This window comes from Antedon mediterranea, chromosome 7 (genome assembly GCF_964355755.1).
Source record: "Antedon mediterranea chromosome 7, ecAntMedi1.1, whole genome shotgun sequence".
NCBI lineage: Eukaryota > Metazoa > Echinodermata > Crinoidea > Comatulida > Antedonidae > Antedon > Antedon mediterranea.
Window position 1 is genome coordinate 26,273,616 of NC_092676.1, and position 21,517 is coordinate 26,295,132.

Here is a 21,517-nt window from a genome sequence, read left to right on the forward strand (position 1 = left end):
CAAAGATAGAATTGAAAAAAAGTCAGCAGACGACAAAAAACAAGCATGGGCGACGATTTGGACAACGAGTGGTGGTTGACAGAAAAAGAACAAACTGAAAAATACGCCGATAAAGAACAAGAATATGGTATAATAAGATTTTACATGAAACTTCCTTTTTAGAGCAACATTTTCGATATCTCTTGTTAGTCCTAGATTTTAATAAGAATAAGATGTCTCTATTTAGTAAACAATATAGGGCTAGGCCCTAGGTAGGCTAGGCCAAATGCTAGCCTTCACAAGAGTTGTAAGTAGGTTCTAAACTTACCACCACGGCACCGCAGAAGGTTGCCGACTAGCCCTAATTTCGGCCGCCTAACACTTGGTCGCGGCTGATTGTGGTAAAAGTAGTTTTAGGATGAGGTGGTGAACTATATTATTGTTGGATTAAGAATAGACTTAGGTCTAGGCCTACGCCTAATTATTTTTTTAATGTACCACTGAGTCAATAATTGTAAACATACAATTAAATAAATGATGATTTCTGTCAGCTTTATTTGTGTTGTGGTCTTCATATAATTTATATTGTAAATAGTGTCATACACTTAAGTGAGGGTCCATAATGATCAGCTTCGGCTGGATGCACCACCCTCGTAAAATATTGTTGAAATAAAAATAAAATAAATACAATTTTACTGACATTTCATTTGGGCAATTCATAAAAATTCAATTAAGAATTATAGATAACTAAATACTATTAGTATTTCTTTTTTATTATCATTCAACAGATGTTTCAAATTCGAAAGGCAAAGTAAAAGGTGCTGGAAATAAGAAAAGAAGTTATGATGCAGTTGCTGTGGTAGAGGAGACAAGTGGACAAGTAAAGAAAAAGAAGAAGGTAATAACAATAGTTAGTATATACTGTCTCGCAAAAATTAATAAACAAGTTTAAGTGTGAGAAAAGATCATTAAAGCTTGGTTCCCACTAGCGACGCAACCTACATAAGAAAATGCCCTTTCTATAATTGTGTTTGATTATGCAATACAGCACGCTTTAAGCATCAACAAGAGTGTCGGTCACATATTTGATCCTACTTGAGACTTTGGGTTAAAATTAATTAATAAACTATGTTTTGTTTTACATAGCCTAAAAAGAAGAAAACTGAAGAGGAAGAAGTTAAGGAATCTGCAGGGCAATGGAGCGATGTAGTTGCATCTTTACGGGATAACTTTAAGGGAAAGATTCCCGTTATAGAATTTGAAGACTTAATATTGTCTGGTAAGTCGTTTTACAATAACAATTTATCTTATAACAATCTGGGTCATTTTGTACATTAAAAAAAGTATACCATTTATGTTGAATCTGAATATTTTTATTAATCAACTCTCCGGACTCTCTTAAAACCAGAAACTCTCCCAACAACCAGAAGGTCCCAAATTCTGTTTTACCATTAAAAACACATTCCGAATACCAGACTATTAAAAAAACCATATTAGGCCAGCCCAAATGTGTCTGGTATTGGGAGAGTTGACTGACATACAATACATAGAAAAGTTTAAATGTACAATCCAAAACCATGACTTTGTTGCTATTCCATTTTAAAGTTAAGTAATAAATAGTTTTTTCATTTTTTGGTACATTATCCTAAACTTTAGAACACTTCTATTTCCAGAAGAAAATTTTCTTCCACACAATGAATATTTAAATGATCTATCAACGTACTTAACTTGTACAATACGAAAGTGGAAGAAGCTGTCTGCCTCAGATGAGTTGAAGACAAAATCTCCAATAGTTTTAGTTATAACATCCGCAGCAAAGAGGGCGGTAGATTTAAATCGACAAGCAAATAACTTTAAAGGAAAGTGTACTTCTGCCAAATTATTTGCGAAACATATGAAAGTAAGTAGAAAACGGGGAATTTTTTTTTTCAATAGCCTACTATAGTAGTTAGCTGATACTAGCCCACATGCCATTTTTGCAAACCTGCGCTAGACTTGCCCTGCCTACACTTTTTTCAATATCCTTATGTTTATATAATTATTATTACTATAAGTGAAGTTGCAATATTAATTATTTAATATTATATTAATAGGTTTCAGAGCAATCAAAATTCTTGTCAAAAAACAAAGTCCATTTTGCTGTTGGTACTCCAAACCGTGTCTCATCACTCATTGACCAAGATGCCTTGGACATTACAGCGGTCAAATATGTCATTTTGGACTGGAACTTTCGCGATCTCAAAAAACGTAGAATGGTCGATATACCAGAGATAAAGAAGGATTTGTTGAATTTTTTGAAAGACAATGTTTTGCCGACGATATTAAATGGAAGTCGATTGAAAATTGGTATTTACTGAAACCACAGAGAGCATTAAAGTAAGTTTTTAATTCTGTGATGTTTTTCCAAGAAATTTATTTTCTCTAAATTGCTTGATGTGGTACAGAATTCAATGTAAATGTAAAGCAGAACAGAGCGGAGAAATAAATTCAGAACTTTTTCATAGGCTTATATATAGAGCTGCAAAGACCAACGTTTTGTTACGACTTGTCAAAAGTTTTTTTTTTATCCAGTCTGTCTGTCAGTCCGTCTTGATGAAAATACATCTTTTGCTTGTGCTTCTTCTACATCATCTACACTGGTACAAAGGCACGCTCCCTTTGGAGGGAAGGGTTTCATTGCAGATGTAGCAAAGCTGGTTTTGTTGTAGTGATTGATGTTCCTTGCAATAATAGGCTATATGTAAAGAAAATTATTAGTATTATTATTGCAGATACTGTACAGTAATGCAATGCTGTATATTCAAACACATTTAGCTAAACAAAATAAAATTAGGATTTACTATATTTTTAAATATTTAACTTAGTGATTTATACAGTATTAGCAATGCAGTTTAGCAGTTTACACAAAATATTTACTTGCTTGATACTACCGTAGATGTTAATGGGTCAGTAATAGCTCATATGACCTTTCCTATCTTTTTATGCAACAAAACCATAAATACTAATTGAATATTGAATTGAATATATTTGGTTGATGCATGTTCATACCTTCATTCTGCTGATGTTGATAGAGTTTTGGAACCTCATTAGCACACAGAACGCAGCAGTTTCTGTTAGTCCTCCGCGACACCACGCTGCTGATGCCTCCTTTTGCATCTGCACAGGCGACACACATCCTCATAGGATGTGATGTTGCATCTCGTTCCCAGTCTGCTTTACAACGAAAATCCTGTCAATTAAGAACAAAGTATAACCTCTATTATTAAGGGGACACCTTCAGGACCCAATAAATTGTCCACTATGTAGGGTTGCCATAGTGTTAAAATATACCTCCTTTTCATTTTATATGAGAAAGTGTTTCCTGAATTAGCGTTCTAATGTTAAGTGTTTATATAGAGCATTCCACAAACAATGTCGTCTCTGTGGACTCTCCAAAAAGACTCGTTTTACCATCAGAACCATGGAGCGAGTAAGCCTCAAACCTTTGCCATAAATTACAGTTCAACTGTCTTAACTGCTCATCCTCTCACTACACTACTTACTAACTGTATAGTTTAGGATTCTATGACTTGTTCAAATTTTCTCAAATTATTAATAAAAACTATTGGATCATGAAGAGCATGAAATTGATTGGACTGAAAAGATTAGGACTCAATGTGCTGTGAAATGGATTTCTAGTTTTATCCTACAATAAATCAATTTTACCTTTAGTTGCTTAGCAATGGCAAAAGCATCCATTTGGTTTCGTCTGGTATCATGCATCAGAAAATTAACCAATCTTTTGATCTCTCCAGCTTCTCGGAGCTGGTATGGCAGCTCTGTGATCACCAGTTTAGAATTATTGCAGTGATGCTCAAAGAAGTCTGCTAACTTTAAATGGACTGCTTTATATTTTTTCTGATCACTTAGTAGTTCTTTTTTAACAGTCTTAAAAAGAAGAGGCCCCAGGTTGGAATCTTTGAATGAATTGATGGAATTAAGATAACCAGCAAGAGATAGAGTTTTTTGGAAAAGTTTAAGAAAACATATGTGAGGCGACTTAATTGGACTCTTTATCATTAATTAATTTTTGTTCTCATTTATGAAAGAAGCTCTTTATTTTGTTATTGAGTTCAAAAGCAGTAATAAATAATAAATTAAAAAAATTATAAATATTTTTGTTATTTCCAATTTTGTATTTTACATTATCTGATTTCGTATTTTTCAAATGTTATTGTTATCATAATAATTTTATTTAAAAAAAAGCAAAAAAATAACAAATAATTATCATAAATACTGTACCCTGATAATAGATGAATGGAAGAAGTTAAACTGGTCTATCCGTCCTGGTCTGCTGCTATTCCTCAGAAAAGACTTCAATGTTCTCCTAGCCCGAGTCCACAGCATCATTGGAGCTGGTGTCTGGCAGTTTCCAAGGATCAATTTCAACTCTGTTTCTGTTAGGCCTTGTCGAGAACACTCTAAAAGGCATAGAATCTGGAAGATTCAAATGAAAGTGTCATTTACCAAACTATATTTCTAGATCATGATTAAAGCAGAACTTTCCTGTATTGATTAGGACAATTTGTGTATAGTAGTTAATATTTAAATTATTAAATTGTAAAATACAGTACAGTAAATTATCAATATTAAGATTTTCTTTCAACATTTTTGCTGGAGAGTATTTTGGTAATATTCACCTCTTTCACATAGCCTGTGTCATCTTCCTTTATCATTCTCCTGATGATCTCCGCCAACAGATCTTCTAGAATGAATGGCAGTGACTTGATAAATTCTGTCAGGCGTTGAAATAATCCAAATACGCGTAGCTCTTCACATGCCAACCACAACCAGAGAACATTTTCAGCTCCTTGAGATGTTGTGAGCAGGGATAGTTGCTCTGGATCTAAACTCTCTCTAAAATCCAGGATATTATTAATATATTTTTATACAGAAATAGAATTCATGACAATTAAAAGTATGTGAAAAATCACTAGGTTTATACAGTCTCGGTTTATTTGTATCTTACCTTATTGTACAACTTGAAGTAATTTTCAACAAGTTTTGTTCTTGCACTCTCAGGCAAGTTTGGAAGGTCAAGTTGATATGCTTCAGGCGACACAGAATCGAGGTTGCCTAGGGTTACAGGATCACGTGTTGTACTGATGATGAAGCGCACAGTGTTATAGCTTTTTGCTGGAATCCATTTTAGAAAGTCTGTACAATGGGTTAACTTGAATAAAATTGAAAAGTATTTTATTTTAGTATATTGTGTAAGACCTTCAGATAGTGATTGTTAAGTTCATTTTTTAGAGATCCTGTCTGGTTATGCGTGTTGTTTTTTCTTGTTCTTTTATGTTTTGTATTGTATTTTTATTTATCGCTTGGAGACAAGATAAAGAAATTGTTTTTAAACAATACCCTCGGCATACCGCTGCTGAGGGTGTCTTACAATTCACTTTATGACAGAAATAAAATGAATCTGAAAACATTTAAACGAGGAAGGAAGTCATATATTCTAGTCAAAGGTCATTGCTTTACCTATTACTTTGTATGAGTATTGTTGTATATTGACATCATGTTTATAATGTAGATCATACCTGATTCACTGCATCCACTACAACCAATAGCTGTTCCTTTGATTTGCCGAATTCTTTCAACATCGTCAAATAAACTGGTAAAGCCCGACTATACTTAAAATCTCTCTTCATTTCTTCCAATCTCTTGTCTTTTGCACAAAAAAAAAAAAATTATTGTTATGTATTTATATACAATAGGGTTTGTGAATGTTAGTGAATGTCCTGACAAGGGTGCATTCATTACTACTGGAGGTGGAGGTTAACCAAGACTTTTATTCGGGAATGAAAAAGTTTAGTTTGAAAGAGATTTTTCATTATAAATGCAAAATAATGTATGATAATACCGTCGTGTTTAGTAATTGCTTCACAAAGTCTGGGCAGGAGGCTAGCAGGGTCTGTTGATCCGCAACCAACAAAGTGGTAGAACACATTCAGACTAGCCTATAACGAGATATTAATAATGGTTTTTATTAAAACATATATTCATTTTTGAAGATGTTTTTATTATGTTTCTTTCCACCAGCCTACAATAAGATATTGATAATAATCTTTTTTTTAAATTAAAATATATGATTTCATTGTGATGATGTTTTTGTTATGTTTTACCTTCTTAGCCTCATAAACGCATTTTGCCATGAGGGCGCTCTTTCCTTGTCCAGAGTCTGCCATAATCACCAGGGGTGGTGTCTTGACACTACCGGAAGCCAAACCACCGACTTTCTTGTTTTCTGCTGGCAAACATCGAGACTTAATGAACTCTGTCTCTATAACAATCTTGTCTGTGGCAAACTTTAGCATGGTTTCCACTAATTCTTCTCGTCCATAAACATAGTTGGATCTTCCGAAGGTGTAGGAAACTGGGTGATTATAGCTTGTTTAAAGTAGTTTGTGACCAGCTCTGCAAATGTTTCTAACCCTTTCAAGCTCACCTATAAAATGATAATTGTAGAATATGGTACTACTGACAGTGTGTATGTTAAGAAGGTTAAGTGGATTCTAATTTCAGTTCGGCACTTAAAATTTGCCACTTTTAGGCGCTGGGACCCCCTATGTCAAAATCCTGAATCAACCACTACAAAGGACACAAGTAAGACAACATGTAGGCAAAGAGCAAACTACAGAATCAAATCTTGGCTCTAGTCTAAAGTGTGCTGCAGATGGATAGCCTGCTGAACAGTACCTTATTTTTCTCAATTCCTTCTACCTCACATTCATAGTCCTTTACCTGGTTTGGAAAGGTATCTCGAAGTCGTCCCTTTAGCTCCTAAAAAAAAAATTGTGACACAATTATGCCATTCTACTGTACACTAAATATTGAGATAAAGATAATTGCCAAATACTTCAAGTTAGAAAGGCGTAACTTACCTTTAACTGAGCAACAGCAAGAGGGTCCTTATCCACAAAGGAGAAGAAATAGTGCATTGGGGTTTTTATTGCGGAAGGCTCCATTGATTATCTCCATGTGAGTTATGGAAAACCCTGGAATCCATTTATATTGTGCAACAATGTCAGATGGAACATCACTTTCCCCTGGAATCCATCCATATCTATAAAAACAAAAATCACTAATACAGTAAATACAGAGCAGAGAATACAAAATAGATACAATCATTTTGAAACAGAGAGTAATTTTGACTCAATATTGAATGACTGTTTAAGAGTCGGAATCAGTGTCCAAGTGGTCTTTTGTAGTTCTTTATTTTCACCACATTTTGTAAGTTTATATTTGTTTGTTATCCATTGACTGGAACCATAAAATCACTTACCGTTCACTTAACATGTTCAGGAAGAATCCATTGCCTTCTGTCTCATCGTGACCTCTCTCAATTTCTTCTAAACATGTGCAAAGGATGGTTCTGGTTGTAGAGTCTTTTGGAACACCCCACCGAAGATCACATTCAATCAAATGTAGGTGGCGCTTTTCACAGAATTCTCGTAAATCTGGGAATACCTAAGATTTAGTGAAACTAACTTGCTAAAAAAAAATAGTTAGAAGAATATTGCAATTTCGTATTATTTGTGTATGTTATCCGGTTTCCATTTTTAAACATTAATGTCGAATAGAGTAGGTCTACACTATCAAGCTTTATGTGTCAAAATAATGTGATGTGCCCATATATGGACATGATGGGCACATCACTACTAAATAAATTTGAACACATCACACTTTTTTTGTCAAACTAGTTGGATAGTGTAGACAGAGCTTCATCTCTTCATGAGTAGAGCATCTTCTAAAGGGCAGAAAATAAAAGCTAACCTAATTGTCAAATTATAACAACAACAATGTGAAATGTGTTCAAGGCAACTACTGTGTATATAAGAAATTACAAGATCAAAACATATTCTATGAAAACAACCAATGCTACTGTAGAGTGGGGCTTTATTAATTGTCGTAGAACTTACCTCTTTTACTAACACCTCCCTCTCAGCATAAAAGTCAGCAAATGTTGATGAAACAAACAAACGAATCACCTGCCAGCCACTGGCCTTTGTTGATGGTCCAATATGTTCCTCCTTCTTTGATGAGCATTGTGCTTCAAGAATTTGCCAACATTTTTGGATGGCATCCAGGATGGATTCATTCTCAGTGTCCTTGGGTAATGTTTCTGAAGTGTTGGCAGCCATTGTAATGTTCAGACTTTTGTCTTGAATACACAAATTATATATACCTGTATTGCCTCCCTTTGTTACAATTTATAAATATTGCCTCCATTCAAATAATTGTTAACATTTTTTGTGAATATCCCATTCTAATGTTGCATAGTTTTTTACTAAAAAAAATTTATTTACCTGTAACTGTAATCTAAAGCAAACAATTGTCAAATTGGCTGCCAGTTTTTTTTTTTGGTTAAATTTAATTGTTAAAAGTTAAAACATTTTTTCATTTTTTCTTTCTACTATTTAGTTTTGTTATGGTTATGATAACTACTACTAGATCAGTAACTTCACTTTTGATTTGTAGCACATAGGGGTTGATCCAGGATTTTTCAAACAGAGGAGTGGTATCGATTCAAATATCTCCAGATTTATATTATTGCCTAATAAGTCTCCCTGGATTTAATGCCTATAATTGTATAAACAATGCCTATACTAATACTATGCAAATGTCTCAACATAGAAACAAATTAACAAAATATTTACCTTGATTTTTATTATCTGGATAAAGCAATTGATGATAGAAATGCTGGTAGTAGCCAGTTTCAGTCAGAGAAATGTGTTGCGTTTTAAAGATTATTATGAAATAAACAACTTCAGAAAAGATCCTACCTAAGTAATTCTCTCTCTCTGATTGTAAAAGCACTGCTTATTTCTTGTGAATAATAATACATATATATCCTTAGCTTCCTTTGTAATGTATTTTGCTACCTGTCCTCGCTTTATCTTTGATGTTTTGAATAAGGCCAATTTGTCATAACTTCCTATATACTGTAGTATACAAGGTCATATATTATTATGTCATAAGTTTTGACATGAATTTTAGGGCCTGTTTGTAAAAGTCAATTTTGTATATTTACAATCATATCTTAGTTCACAGACTTGGAAAAGTATATGATGGGAAAAACCTTCATTATTATTATTAAATATTTTTTATATAAATTTTAACTGCCATTTCAACTGCAATATTAATGAAATGCAGTTAGATTTGTAGTCGTCGATAGCTAAAAGAAGTTTAGTTTACTATCAAAATATAATAATCATCTTTTAACTATTAGTTAATACAGAATACAATAAATATCAGACAATCAAATACTATAATACATTTTATAATTGTTTCTAAAAAACTATTTGCAATACAAAAAGCAAAAAAATATACCGTATATTTTGGCAAGATTATACTAATAGTTTACATTAATCTGTCCTATTGGAAACTGTCTTTGGTGACTCATTCCAGCACACATCCCACTTTTGATTAAAAGTATGTAAAACATTGTAGATTTAATTATCACTGTTTATTAATTACATATTTCTGTTTTTGCTTCTTGTGTGAACACAATGTTGATTTTTATTCAATAGATGGAAACTTCCCCAATTGCCAGAGTCCAGTGTCGGAAATGTAAACCAGAATTGTCTAGTCTCCATTTCCTTTCTGTTTGTTAAGTATCTAACTATTCTTTAAAGCTCTGTATACACTATCAAACTTTAAGTGACAAAAACATGTGATGTGTCCATATATGGACATGATGATGTCATATCACTACCATATTTGGGCACATCACACTTTTTTTGTCAAACTAGTTTGATAGTGTAACTATTCTTTAGTAACTAGTCTTGTGCATCTTCTTTGGTTTCCACCATTACAAATCATGCATACATACATAGGTAGTGGTTTGTGTATAGCACCCATGGGTTTCTTGCAAACAACACATGTGTCTTGTGTTCCAAATATGCCCCTTGAATGGTCCATGCACAACATTGCTGAAAGAAAACGACTCTTCAATTACTTAAATAACTGATTTTTTTTTACTATGATAATACATCTTAGACTTTGTTTCCCTACCTCAACCTTTAAGCTCTGTTTACACTATCAAACTAGTTTGACAAAAATAATGTGATGTACCGAAATATGGTAGTGATATGACATCATCATGTACGTCTATAAATGGGTCTATCAGCATTAGAGGTGGCAGTTAGCACTGTTATACGGTACTACAAATTCTAGCTTGGCCTTTCCAGGTAAATTCACTATTGGATCACAACAGTGTTGAAAGGCACAACTTTATTTGAATTGTGAACTTAAGCTTTTAAGGCATTAAAATGCTACTAGTTCAAAAAGCTACCAGTTCAAAAAGTGGTCTTTAAGTGCAAGAGATGAACATATCTTACCTTCATTTTCTTTCTTGTTTTGAAATGGGTCCACACACTCCCCACACATAAGGCAAACCTGTTTATTAGGCCATGCAGAACGCTTGACAACCCCGCCTCTAAAGTTCTGGCAAAATGTGCAAATTTTAACCATTTTTGCAAATGGGCCGGGAGATAAAAAGCGTTTCTGACATCGTAAATCCTGTTGAGATAATAATACAAACCATACTATATTAGCAATGATCACTTAAGCTTGGTTCCCACTAGAACGTAACACAAGGACGTAAACGCAAGCGTGTTAACCAATGACAAGCGACAGTTTGAATAATCCATCGCTTGTGATTGGTCAATTCACTTGCATTGCGTTTACGTCCTCGTGTTGCGTCTCTAGTGGGAACCAATCATAAGAGTTTGCCTGTTACTGTATGCTAAATTTAGTTTTTTCTAAATTCTAAATTCAACTTACTTTCAACGTTCTAGAAATCATAATCCTGCCCATCTTTGATGCTCTTGTGTCCTCCATCACAAAATCTGCCAATCTCTTTGTCTTTCCCGCAGTCTTCAGTTGATATGGAAGCTCCTGGACAACTCTACTATCATTCTGACAATGATACTGAAAGAACTCTGCAAGTCTTAAGTGTTGGACTTCCTGTTTTTCTGGACTTGATAGGAGGGTTGTTTTTACTGCCTATAAAGAAAGAGAAATTATGGTTGAGAGAAAACTGTATCAGGAATGGATCTCAATGGAGATACAAAATAAAATAAGCAAAAAGCTAAATCAAAACAATAAAATAAGACAGCCAGAAAAATTAGAGCTTTCAGGCAACACTAAGTCTTCATCAGGAATGATAGTTTTATTATTATTTATTTCCTTTATTGCATCAAGTAAGCAGTGATGAAGTTGACATAAATATAATAGTAAATATGTAAACACATAGTATAACACAGTCCAAACAAGTAATACTAAAATAAATCATAGTCCACAAATCAGTCTTTCAATGGCCATCATAGTACATCCAGTAACACAAACCAATAGGGGTTCACAATTTGCTTATCATAACTCAGTTACTGATCATTCACCAATCATTGAAAACTCCGTGGAAAGTAATGAAGTTTTTTGTGCGTTGTGTCCGGATAGTTATATATAAAGAGTGGATAATTATAAAGCAATTTTTATCAAGTTCTTCAAACCTTTTTAATTGATGCATGAAAGAAATCTAACATTGGTTCCCCTCCTGATCCGCTAGAGTTCCTTAAGAATGGCCTCAGGGTTCGTCTAGCTTGTGACCATGGCAACATTGCAACCAGTTCGTTTTTCTCGCAATCTCCCAACATAAAATGAAGTTCAGTTTCTTTCAAACCAGCTTGAGAACACTCCAAGAGGCACAGTATCTGAAAAGTATTGATAAGAAAAAAATAAAAAATTTGCCTCAACACAAAAGTGTTAGTTTAACAAACACATTTTTAGAAATTGTTGCCCTGAATATATTACTTGATTGATTAGCTATTGGGGCTTAAGAGACAGTTGATACAGTATATAACTATATACTGGACAATCTTTGGCACTAAGTTTAAACTTTCCAATTTGTATTTTTACCTGCTCCACAAATGAGGTTTCATCCTCATTTATCATTCGTTGAATAATTTCTGATATTAAACCATCTAGAGATGGGTGAAGTTGTTTTATGCGTTGAGTGACTTCCTCAAAAACTCCAAAGATGCGTAATTCTTCACAAACCAGTGACAGCCACAGGACATTTTTGGAGCCTTCTGATTGGACAAGTAAAGCAAGTTGTTCAGGATCTAGTTTCTGATAAAAAAATGTGTTATTTCTGAACCATCAGACAATTGATTTTGTGAGAAATATTTAAAATGTTGCATAATCTTATAGTTTTTTTCATTTCAACTACACTACAAACATTGTGAACTTTCTCAAATAAAACTTCATACCTTGTTGTACCGTCCAAAATAGTTCTGAACTATGTCCATTTTAGCTGACTCATCCAAGTCCGCGAGATTGAGTCTTTCTCCAGAGGGCAGCATATCATTGATTTCTTGCAATGTGCCACCTTCTCTTGTAGTACTTATAATAACTTGTATCGAACCAATCACTTTTGGTGGAATCCATTTGAGATTGTCGTTGCCCTTCACAAGCTGTAATGGATATTAAAAATAATAGATGAAAAACGCTGATGCAACCAAACTCACCTTCTTCTTGTTGATGATTTACTTTAATAATAAAGGTCATGGCTATTAGGCTCCACTAAAGTCAAAAGTGCGGACTTAGTTTTACTTATTATATTGTTTTCATTACCTGATTGACGGCATCAATTATTATCAGAAGCTGTTCATCTGTTTTTCCAAATTCCTTCAAGAGGTTTGCCAGTAGTATCAAAGCTCTTTCATAATTAAACTTCTTTTTTAACTCGGTCCATTCTGCATCTGCAACAAATTTTAAAATACATACATGTGAGATCATATCAATCTACTTATCTATCAATAGCATTTATAGTTTCACAATAATGTTTGAATGATGCTCATTACAATTCAACTTTCATTGGGAACTTACTTTCAGTTTTTATCAGAGTCTCACAAAGTCTGTAGACTAGATTCGATGCATCTGTTGATTGGGCTGTGCATCCAACAAAATGATAAAACACATTCAACCCTTCCTGTCAATTGCAAAAAAATACATATAATAATATTTGATAGTATAAAGACACAATAGATGTATACGATTGGTCATGCGCAACAAGTTTGAGGAGCTGATCTGCTGATTTTCTGCTCAGAACAGCCTAAAAATAATGGATTCATTTCTGTTCATTACGTGTACAGCCCCATTAGAGAATGTGTTCATTTTTACCCGAAGTTTTGAAAAACTTCGGGTAAATGTCACTTAACCTCCTACTGTGACATGTGTTTATATAAGTCTTTGATAGGCAGGTCGTTAAACCTTTTGATCATCACCGAATTTTGCTAGTTTTTGCCTGACCTTTGACCTTGAATACTGAAGAATGTACCTTGTCCTAATCAATCAATTACAAGAGAGCTAATAAAATCACAGGGGTATAATAGGATTCAGGTAATTTATCACCTGCTCAGTTGATTTATCTGATAAGGATTTTGACCAAAAAGTTCTAATGGGGATGTACACCTAATGTTAGATAATTGGAGGGAAATACGCAAAGAGACACAGCCAAGCATATGTAATTTTATACTAGACATGAAACTCGTCACTTTGACGAGTTAGTTATCCGCACGACAGATGCCACGTGCACGTCATACGTTAAAAACTATAATAAGAGGTGGTCCTGTATTTTCGCCTTGTAGGCTATTATAATTATACAGTACACTGTGTATAAAAGGAGACATTAATTCTACATGATACAGAGGGCGGCAAACAACAATTTGCTCACATCAGTGACTATGCTGGTGTACATTGTACTACTGTATTATTATATGACATATTAACTGAATTATGGGACCTGCCTTTAATTCAAATATTTAACATGATGACGTCATAAAAAAAACAACACAACGATAGCAATTTCTGAAGAAAATTATCTTAGCAACAACATATTAACGTGTAGAAGAAATTTGAATACGTAAAATGTTGGTGCGCGCACATTTAAATGTGATGAACTATTACGCAAAATATGAAAATACGACTTTTTTTATTCAACTGGCAATATGATAACGTCACAACATCCGATTGGCAAAATGTTTACATGAATTCGTATCTACAATCCTATAGCTTCCAGAAAACGTTTCAATCGTGATTATCACATTTTATTCTTACGAGCTATTACAGATTAAAATTTACTGTAAAGATGAAATTAATGACCCACGTAATTAAAATTTTTAGGCATGATGACGTTATAAAAATTAAAATATTTTTATCTCATGCTAAAGAAAGTTGATTGACCTAGACAATATATAAATATAGGAGAAAAAGGAATACAGATAAGCGTGATGCGCTCCATTGAATGTGATGAGCAATAACGAAACAGACAAAAATCCTATATTTTACATTCGTGTGGCCATACGATTACGTCACAATGTTTTTTTAGCCTTATCGATGCATGATCCGATATCTGCAACTCATCAACTTCTAGATTTTGTAATAAAAATAAACGGTTCACGGTTTACTTTAGAAACTATGACTGTTTAAAAAAAGACATTATTTTGATGATTTTTTAAGCTTTTTCATAAAAAACGCGCACAAATTGTCTAATTCAACGTGTTCGTATGGCGTTATTTAAACTGGAAAAGTTCTAAATTGTTTTCAAAATTACTAGGAAAGGCTTGAAAAATATAATTCAAGAGAAAAAAATATGTTTTTATCGCTACGTGCGCACCGCGTGCGTAAAAAATTGCGCGCCCGTGGGAATTTTTGACATGCTCAAAATGACATGAAACGCGTAAAAAGTTGATTAGAAATTAATTTTGCGCATTTTGAAATTTTAAATGCGCGTGCGCGCGTAACTTCTTGTGAAACATGCCATTTTTAATCCGTAGAAAGTTTGCCCCTGATATGACTTAAATTTTGTCAAAGTGTCAATACTAAATGACTTTTGGTTTTTAATCTATGATCAATCATTGAAATTCATAAAATTGCGCGTAAGTCACGTTGCGCAACTATGACGTCATTCAAAAATAGGAGGTGCACAACTTCACGTAAATGCCCATATGTTGTCAAAGTTATGAAATGTTATGTTTACACATTTTAGAGAAACGCGACTCACAAAAAGGAAGGAAGGAAAGAAGAATAATACAGAAAAAAAATGTTGATCTCATACAATAACAAGGAGTTATCCGCTTGGTATACCAAGCGGATAACTAATAATATGCAGCTCAAAGAATGTGCACTCCTCCTTGCTAGCTTACCTGTTTTGATTCTCTGACACATTTAGCCATCAAAGCACTCTTCCCTTGACCAGGATCTGCAACAACCAGCATTGGTGAACTACCCTCTTCTGAGTCCTTACTTGATTTGGCAAATGTCAGCATCTTCTGGATTTCTTTGCTTCTGCCAAACACCATAGTACCTCTTTGCTCCATGAATATCTGGTGTTGCTGTGTTTCTATTTCTTCTGGTGTTTGGTTCTTTACTTCTTTTTCTGGATACTTCCTTGCTATGGCAGACTTGAAGAAGTCCAAAACTGTCTTGGCAAAATCGTCTTCAAGACCAACCATCTTAACCTTTTATGATGATATTTAGTCATATTATTAACAAGTTACAAGTATTGATTCATATGTAAAACTTAACTATATTTATAATTTATGCATAGAAATTTTATTTTATACTTTATGAAGAATTTTGACAGAATGCTAACTGTACGGTACGTACCTTTCCATTTTCAACAGAATCAACTTTACAGGAATAATCAAAAACTTGCTCTTTAAAAGTCTCTCTCAGTTGTTTTTTTAGTTCCTGCAATTGAAAAAAGGTTATTCAGTGATGTAGCCACAAGATATAAAGTGGTGTGGTTTTCGCAAGAAAGGGGAACAATCTCTGTTCAAGCCACTAGGTTGTCAAAGGCCCCTGTGACAAAGTGGTCAGGTTGAAACCTTAATACCAACCGTACTGCTGGCTACGGCCCTGTTGTTGGAAAATTGTTACTTGTTTGCCATTCATTTGTTGTTAAATATCATATACAGTACGGTATATGTTGTTTTTCTTTAATATTCAAACACAGGCTAATAGTGAGTGAGTGAGTACATTACCTTCATTTGTATTTTACAATAATCGGAGTCATCAACAAAGCCAGGCCTTTGATCAGTAGGTAAATCTTCAAGAAGTACGGTATATGTTGTTTTTCTTTAATATTCAAACACAGGCTAATTAATAGTGAGTAAGTGAGTACATTACCTTCATTTGTATTTTACAATAATCGGAGTCATCAACAAAGCCAGGCCTTTGATCAGTAGGTAAATCTTCAAGAAACGATGAATCCCTTATAAGAAACAATGAATTTGGATTGTTTGATGTATAAGCCCCTCGTACAATCTCCATGTGAGTGACCGAGGTTCCGTGCACCCAATCATATTGCTTGGTGAGGTCAGCTGATACTGCTTCCTTATTTGGCACCCATCCATATCTAAAACAATAGAAATTTAAATTATTATAATTATAGTATATCTATGGATATATAATAATAACAGGTTAAATTTATTATTTTTTATTTGCTTTGACCTTTCACTTAGCATGTTAAGAAAGAACCCATCTCCTTCTGCTTCTTCATGACATCGTTCTATCTCATCTAAACAAGTACATATTGTCGTTTTAGTGGTCGAATCACGTGGTACTCCCCACCGCAAATCACATTCTATTAACTGTAGGTGGTGCTGTGTACACCATTCTCGTAATTCAGGAAAAACCTTTTGAATAAAAAGAAAGTCATGAGTTCTCAAAATAAAACAATGGATTCACTTTTAAATTTCTAGAGAATTAAAGACATTTTACTTTTACATTTTACTAGAATGCAAGAACAATAATTGTGTAAATAAAAACCTATTATATAACTATTTAAATAAAATTTCAAATAAATTCTTTAAGAGATTAAGATTCAACAATCTAAGATGAAAATGAACAAATAGAAGGTATCAAGAATGGATTGGAATGAATTACTAACCTTTTTAACAAGAACCTCTCTTTCTGCATGAAAATCACGGAATGTAGATGAAACAAAAATGCGGATGACTTGCCAATTCTGATTTGTTTCCTCATTCTTTTTGTTTTTCGTTTTAGATTTGTGTTCCCGCCGTTGCTTCTCAATCTGCTCCCAGCATTTGTTGACACATTCCTGTATTTCAGTTTCATTGGTCGGTAAAGACATGTTGGATTCACAGAAATGATTGTCTACCGCAAGTCCAAGCTCTGTGGAAACAACAACGAGAGAGTGGGTTTTACAACATTGTGGCAAATACAACACTATAGGACCTTGAATGTGACAAGATAGTGTGGTGCGGTGCAGGGTAGGAACGAATTACCCTAATTTCAGTTTATGGATAATGAACATTTCTAAAATAAAAATGTCCCCATTCTATAATTTAAACATTAAAAATAGGTGTTAATCAGCATTTGTCCCTTATCACCTAACCCTTTTTATTTCAAAATAAGAGATTTTTATTCTACCTATTGTTAGAGTGTCGTTGTCATAACCTTACCTTTTTAAATACAGTATATAAATAACCATAGAGATTCACTATAATATCTTTATGATATAACGCACTCTATCAATATAAACCAGAGAAGCACTGTCTGGTATAACACACTCTGGTTGCAAGATAAGTACCGTATATCAACAATGATATTCCACAACTGTTTAAATATTAATGACTACTATCTACAATCCAATGATCAGGATGTTTATTCTAATATGTATAAGAACGACAAATACAAGCCTGATCGCTTGAGTAACTTCCCCTTTCAAGTGACCAACCACAAACATTATCCTGGATCAGTTCAAGCGATGAAAGGAAATAAATGACAATATATTATTTTTTTGTCAATTGTTAGAAATATACGGAAATAAGAAGCAGAATATATTTAAAAGTTGTTTCTTTCTCAGACATACTGTAATATACAAATGTAATACAGCATAAAAAAGGAGATTTCTCATAATTAATTGTGTGTAAAAAGTCATCAAGATGCAAAAAATGCCTAAAGCTGTCTACACTATCAAACTAGTTTGAAAAAAAAAGTGTGATGTGCCCAAATATGGTAGTGATATGCCAAAATATGATATGACATCATCATGTCCATATATGGGCATATCAAATGTTTTTTCTCACATAAAGTTTGTAGACAGAGCTTTTTACATCATAAACAAATGTACAGCATCAAAAAGATTTGTAAAAATTATATTGTGTGTATGAAAGTCAACAATAGAATATACTTATGTACAGTATATTGTTACATACAATACATAGTCATACAATGTGACTGCTCAGATGGAAGTTTTTAAACAATGTAAATTCCAGATTTTAAATAATAGAACACAAAAGGGTACATATCTAGTGCAACTTGGATTAGAATATATAGAAAAGGGAAAGTGAACTTCTCTGATATGATACAAACTGTCTTCAACTATGAATGTGGTTTTAACTCCTTTAGAGCACAATATACAGTACTGTACATTATAGTATGGTACGACAAACTGCATTGAAATCACTTTTGTTTGTTTTAAGTAAGTATAAGTTTAGTTGATGATTCTGAGTGCCGCCAATAAATAAATATACTGTAATCATTGTTTTAAAGGATTTATTTGTTACCTTTTATCTGATTTTCCTTTCCAAAGTACATATAAGGCCTAATTATAAGGTGTAGTATTTACAATATGGTTATTTAACAAATTTGGAGTCGAAAGGGAATTTGTAAAGGCAACAAGATTCACATCTTTCTGGGATCTGCCTTCGTCCATTTTCTTTCTTTCTCTTGCCATTGTTTCTTTTTGTCATTTTTTGTCTTTTTGACTTTAATAAATGTTGTTTAAATTGAATTGAAATAAAAGACAGGTGCGAAACGGAACCAGCACGAATAAAATAAAGTCTCACCTTCATTAATGTCAAAGAAATAATTCTTTGCATTTTGCATTGTATTTTCACATGATCTTAACACATTGAGTTGTTCCTGTCTTGAGAAGCACCGCGTTGGTGTATTTATGTATAGCCCATTGCTGAAATACAGGCCGCCTGGAATAGAGCGGCGCATGCCAGCCACAACTCGTTTATCCTGCTCGCTCCTTCCACGTATTGAAACTGTTGCCCCCATTTAATTCTGCAAAAAAATAAAGTAAAGAAGAAATACAACCTTTGTTTTTAATTTTAATAATACAAGAGAATATACATATTCTATGCCTTATATAGAGAACAGCAAATTGAAATAAACGTACCCATAAAAGACAAAAAAAAAGAAGAAATACAACTCCTTAAAGCTCTGTCTACACTATCAAACTACTTTGACAAAAAAAAGTGTGATGTGTCCAAAAATGGTGGTGATATGCTTAAATATGGTAGTACTATGACATCATCATGTCTATTATGGGTGCGTCACATTGGTTGTCACATTAAGTTTGATAGTGTAGACAGAGCTTTACAACCCTTTGGACTGGTAAAAAATGTCTTTAGTTTTTTTTAGTAGGAAATAATTTAGGAAACAATTTTTTTTTTTGACAATAAGAGCGAGTCAATTTAAAAGAAAAATAACAATACAATTTATTATCTAACCAAAACAATACAAACTAAATTAATTCATATGTTATCTAGACAAATAACCAATTTAATTTGTGTTTGGTTTTTCTTTGGTATCTAGCCTGTCACCTTTGTTTGCCCCCACGCGTTACAAAGGAAATCCTGTGGGATGGTACTTAACTTTGTTAGGATGACTTAACCCTTGTTGAGCTGATACTTAAAGTTGGGCTTGATAAAACATCACTTAAGAAATTATACACTGCTAATTGTTTGTATTTTTAACAGGAAAAATTAATTTACCGATTATTTCACCTAATATTTGTAATTAAGCATATGGTTTTTACTAATATTACCTTATCTATTCATTTACATTTCTCTTCTTGAATTTCTGAAGCGTCTTACCACCTCCCTGCCGTGAGTGTTGACAGTTGCCAAGTTTGCTTTACGCTTCGCTGAACACGACAACTATGGAACGCCTCATGGACAATTACATTTGAAAAGGTGACCAAGTTAAAGCCCTGTCTGCACTATCATACTTTATGTGACAAAAAAATGGGCCCATATATGGACACGATGACGTCATATCACTACCATATTTGTGCATATCACTACCATATTTAAGCACTAGTTTGATAGAGCCGTTTACATTTGTTTACGTTTTTAAGCCAGTACAAACACAATCACCAGTTTTCAACACTGACGCTTGTGATTAAATATCGCATACTGGATATATCTTACTAATATACATCACATCAGATCTGTTTTACTTTATGACTAGACTATGTTTATTTTTGTTTCGTTATTTATTTTATTACACATTTTTAGCTGCTCAGAGTTGCTATTGCTAAAAAGCACCTAAACAATCCGTGGGTATTGTAGTCATGTGGTTGATAAACATCATTTAAAATTAAAAACTATTTAAAAAATAATCGAAAGTACATTCTGGTTTTACAACGTTTTCTATGTAACATAAACATAATGTTTGCATGTTATTGTGTAAAACATTGTACTACAGCAAATACATTCACTCAGTCTGTTTGCGTACATAAACCAACAACAACTAATTATGAGTAGTTTTTCGGTGAAATATTTGGTCATCTTTGCATTGATAATTACATTAGTACAATGCGATCGTCTTTATTTCAACGTTTCACCCAGAGATACAGTTTACGAAGGTTCAAATCTGACAATGCACTGTCTAACCGACCTCAACCTGAAATTTGCTTATGAGACAAAACGATATGGAAGTAACAGATTAGAAGGAACATGTTCTTCTGGGGATCGACATGTTTATCCTGAATTTACCATATCTTGTAACACGTCTACGACCAGTGCATTGCTGTTAATATCATTAGATATTTACAACGCATCGTTTGGACAAACAGGTGTTTACAGGTGTTGGAATTCTAACGGATATAAATTTATCATATTAACTGTTCTTTCCAAACCTACTCCAGCCTGTACAACGACCAGTGCTTTTGTCGAGGCTGATATTCCGAAAGAGTTCATTTCGTACAGTGCGACTACAGTCGGGCCAGCGTTGTACAATGGGACTACAGTCGAGCCAGCTTTGTACAGTGGGACTACAGTCGAGCCAGCTTTGTACAATAAAACATCAAAAACAAATGGACCAGCAAAGTCGGAAGGAGAAGAGATAAGCCAAGCCAAACTCGATCTAATTAAATACATATCAATTGCTGGTAACATCGTATCCATAGTCATCATCGCGATTCTATCTATCTGTTCCTTCCGTAAATGTAACAGAAAGAAAAATAACTTCCAACAAGCAGATATGCCTACAGTTCCTGTAGGACATACAATGGGTGAAGGAGGCTACTTGGGTTATAAATTAGTTGTCAGTGAGATGCAGGAGCACATCTATCAAACAGTTGTTAATACGAATAAATAGTACAACTTTTGTGTAGAAAAGTATAACAAGTTTCGTCCAACTTTGAGAAGGCAACCCGATACTGAACTTTTTC

At 33.6% G+C, this 21,517-nt stretch overlaps 3 protein-coding genes across 3 annotated transcripts; 1 reads left to right on the plus strand and 2 right to left on the minus strand.

Moving 5' to 3' along the window:
• The first annotated feature begins 43 nt into the window (after positions 1–43).
• LOC140054328 (protein CMSS1-like) lies at positions 44–18,904 on the plus strand. The gene is made up of 6 exons (XM_072099273.1): positions 44–127; positions 768–877; positions 1,126–1,258; positions 1,653–1,879; positions 2,073–2,355; positions 17,092–18,904. Exons 1-5 carry the CDS (start codon positions 46–48, stop codon positions 2,334–2,336), a joined length of 816 nt encoding a protein of 271 aa, XP_071955374.1. The 5' UTR covers positions 44–45; the 3' UTR covers positions 2,337–2,355; positions 17,092–18,904.
• Positions 3,119–8,162, minus strand: LOC140055566 (telomerase protein component 1-like; the record flags this gene model as incomplete). The annotated part of the gene is made up of 11 exons (XM_072100901.1): positions 7,941–8,162; positions 7,304–7,488; positions 6,939–7,084; positions 6,144–6,394; positions 5,882–5,978; positions 5,559–5,686; positions 4,988–5,191; positions 4,659–4,871; positions 4,261–4,455; positions 3,685–3,906; positions 3,119–3,208 (listed from the first exon to the last, which is right to left on the minus strand). Coding segments are annotated over exons 1-11 (1,953 nt in total), but the record flags the coding sequence as incomplete, so codon positions are not given.
• Positions 9,192–19,950, minus strand: LOC140054327 (telomerase protein component 1-like). The gene is made up of 15 exons (XM_072099271.1): positions 19,889–19,950; positions 18,900–19,122; positions 16,976–17,220; positions 16,537–16,721; positions 16,213–16,441; positions 15,691–15,774; positions 15,228–15,542; positions 12,910–13,012; positions 12,655–12,782; positions 12,291–12,494; positions 11,938–12,150; positions 11,532–11,732; positions 10,807–11,028; positions 10,362–10,542; positions 9,192–9,953 (listed from the first exon to the last, which is right to left on the minus strand). Exons 2-15 carry the CDS (start codon positions 19,114–19,116, stop codon positions 9,787–9,789), a joined length of 2,694 nt encoding a protein of 897 aa, XP_071955372.1. The 5' UTR covers positions 19,117–19,122; positions 19,889–19,950; the 3' UTR covers positions 9,192–9,786.
• Positions 19,951–21,517: the final 1,567 nt, after the last annotated feature.

Coding starts and splice junctions, on each gene's coding strand:
- LOC140054328 (XM_072099273.1), top strand. CDS start 46: ATGGGCGACGATTTGGACAACGAGTGGTGGTTGACAGAAAAAGAACAA. Junction 128..767: donor CGATAAAGAACAAGAATATG/GTATAATAAGAT, acceptor ATCATTCAACAG/ATGTTTCAAATTCGAAAGGC. Junction 1,259..1,652: donor TGAAGACTTAATATTGTCTG/GTAAGTCGTTTT, acceptor TTCTATTTCCAG/AAGAAAATTTTCTTCCACAC.
- LOC140054327 (XM_072099271.1), bottom strand. CDS start 19,116: ATGGGGGCAACAGTTTCAATACGTGGAAGGAGCGAGCAGGATAAACGA. Junction 15,543..15,690: donor ATTCTGTTGAAAATGGAAAG/GTACGTACCGTA, acceptor TCATCATAAAAG/GTTAAGATGGTTGGTCTTGA. Junction 10,543..10,806: donor TGATTTCTAGAACGTTGAAA/GTAAGTTGAATT, acceptor TTATCTCAACAG/GATTTACGATGTCAGAAACG.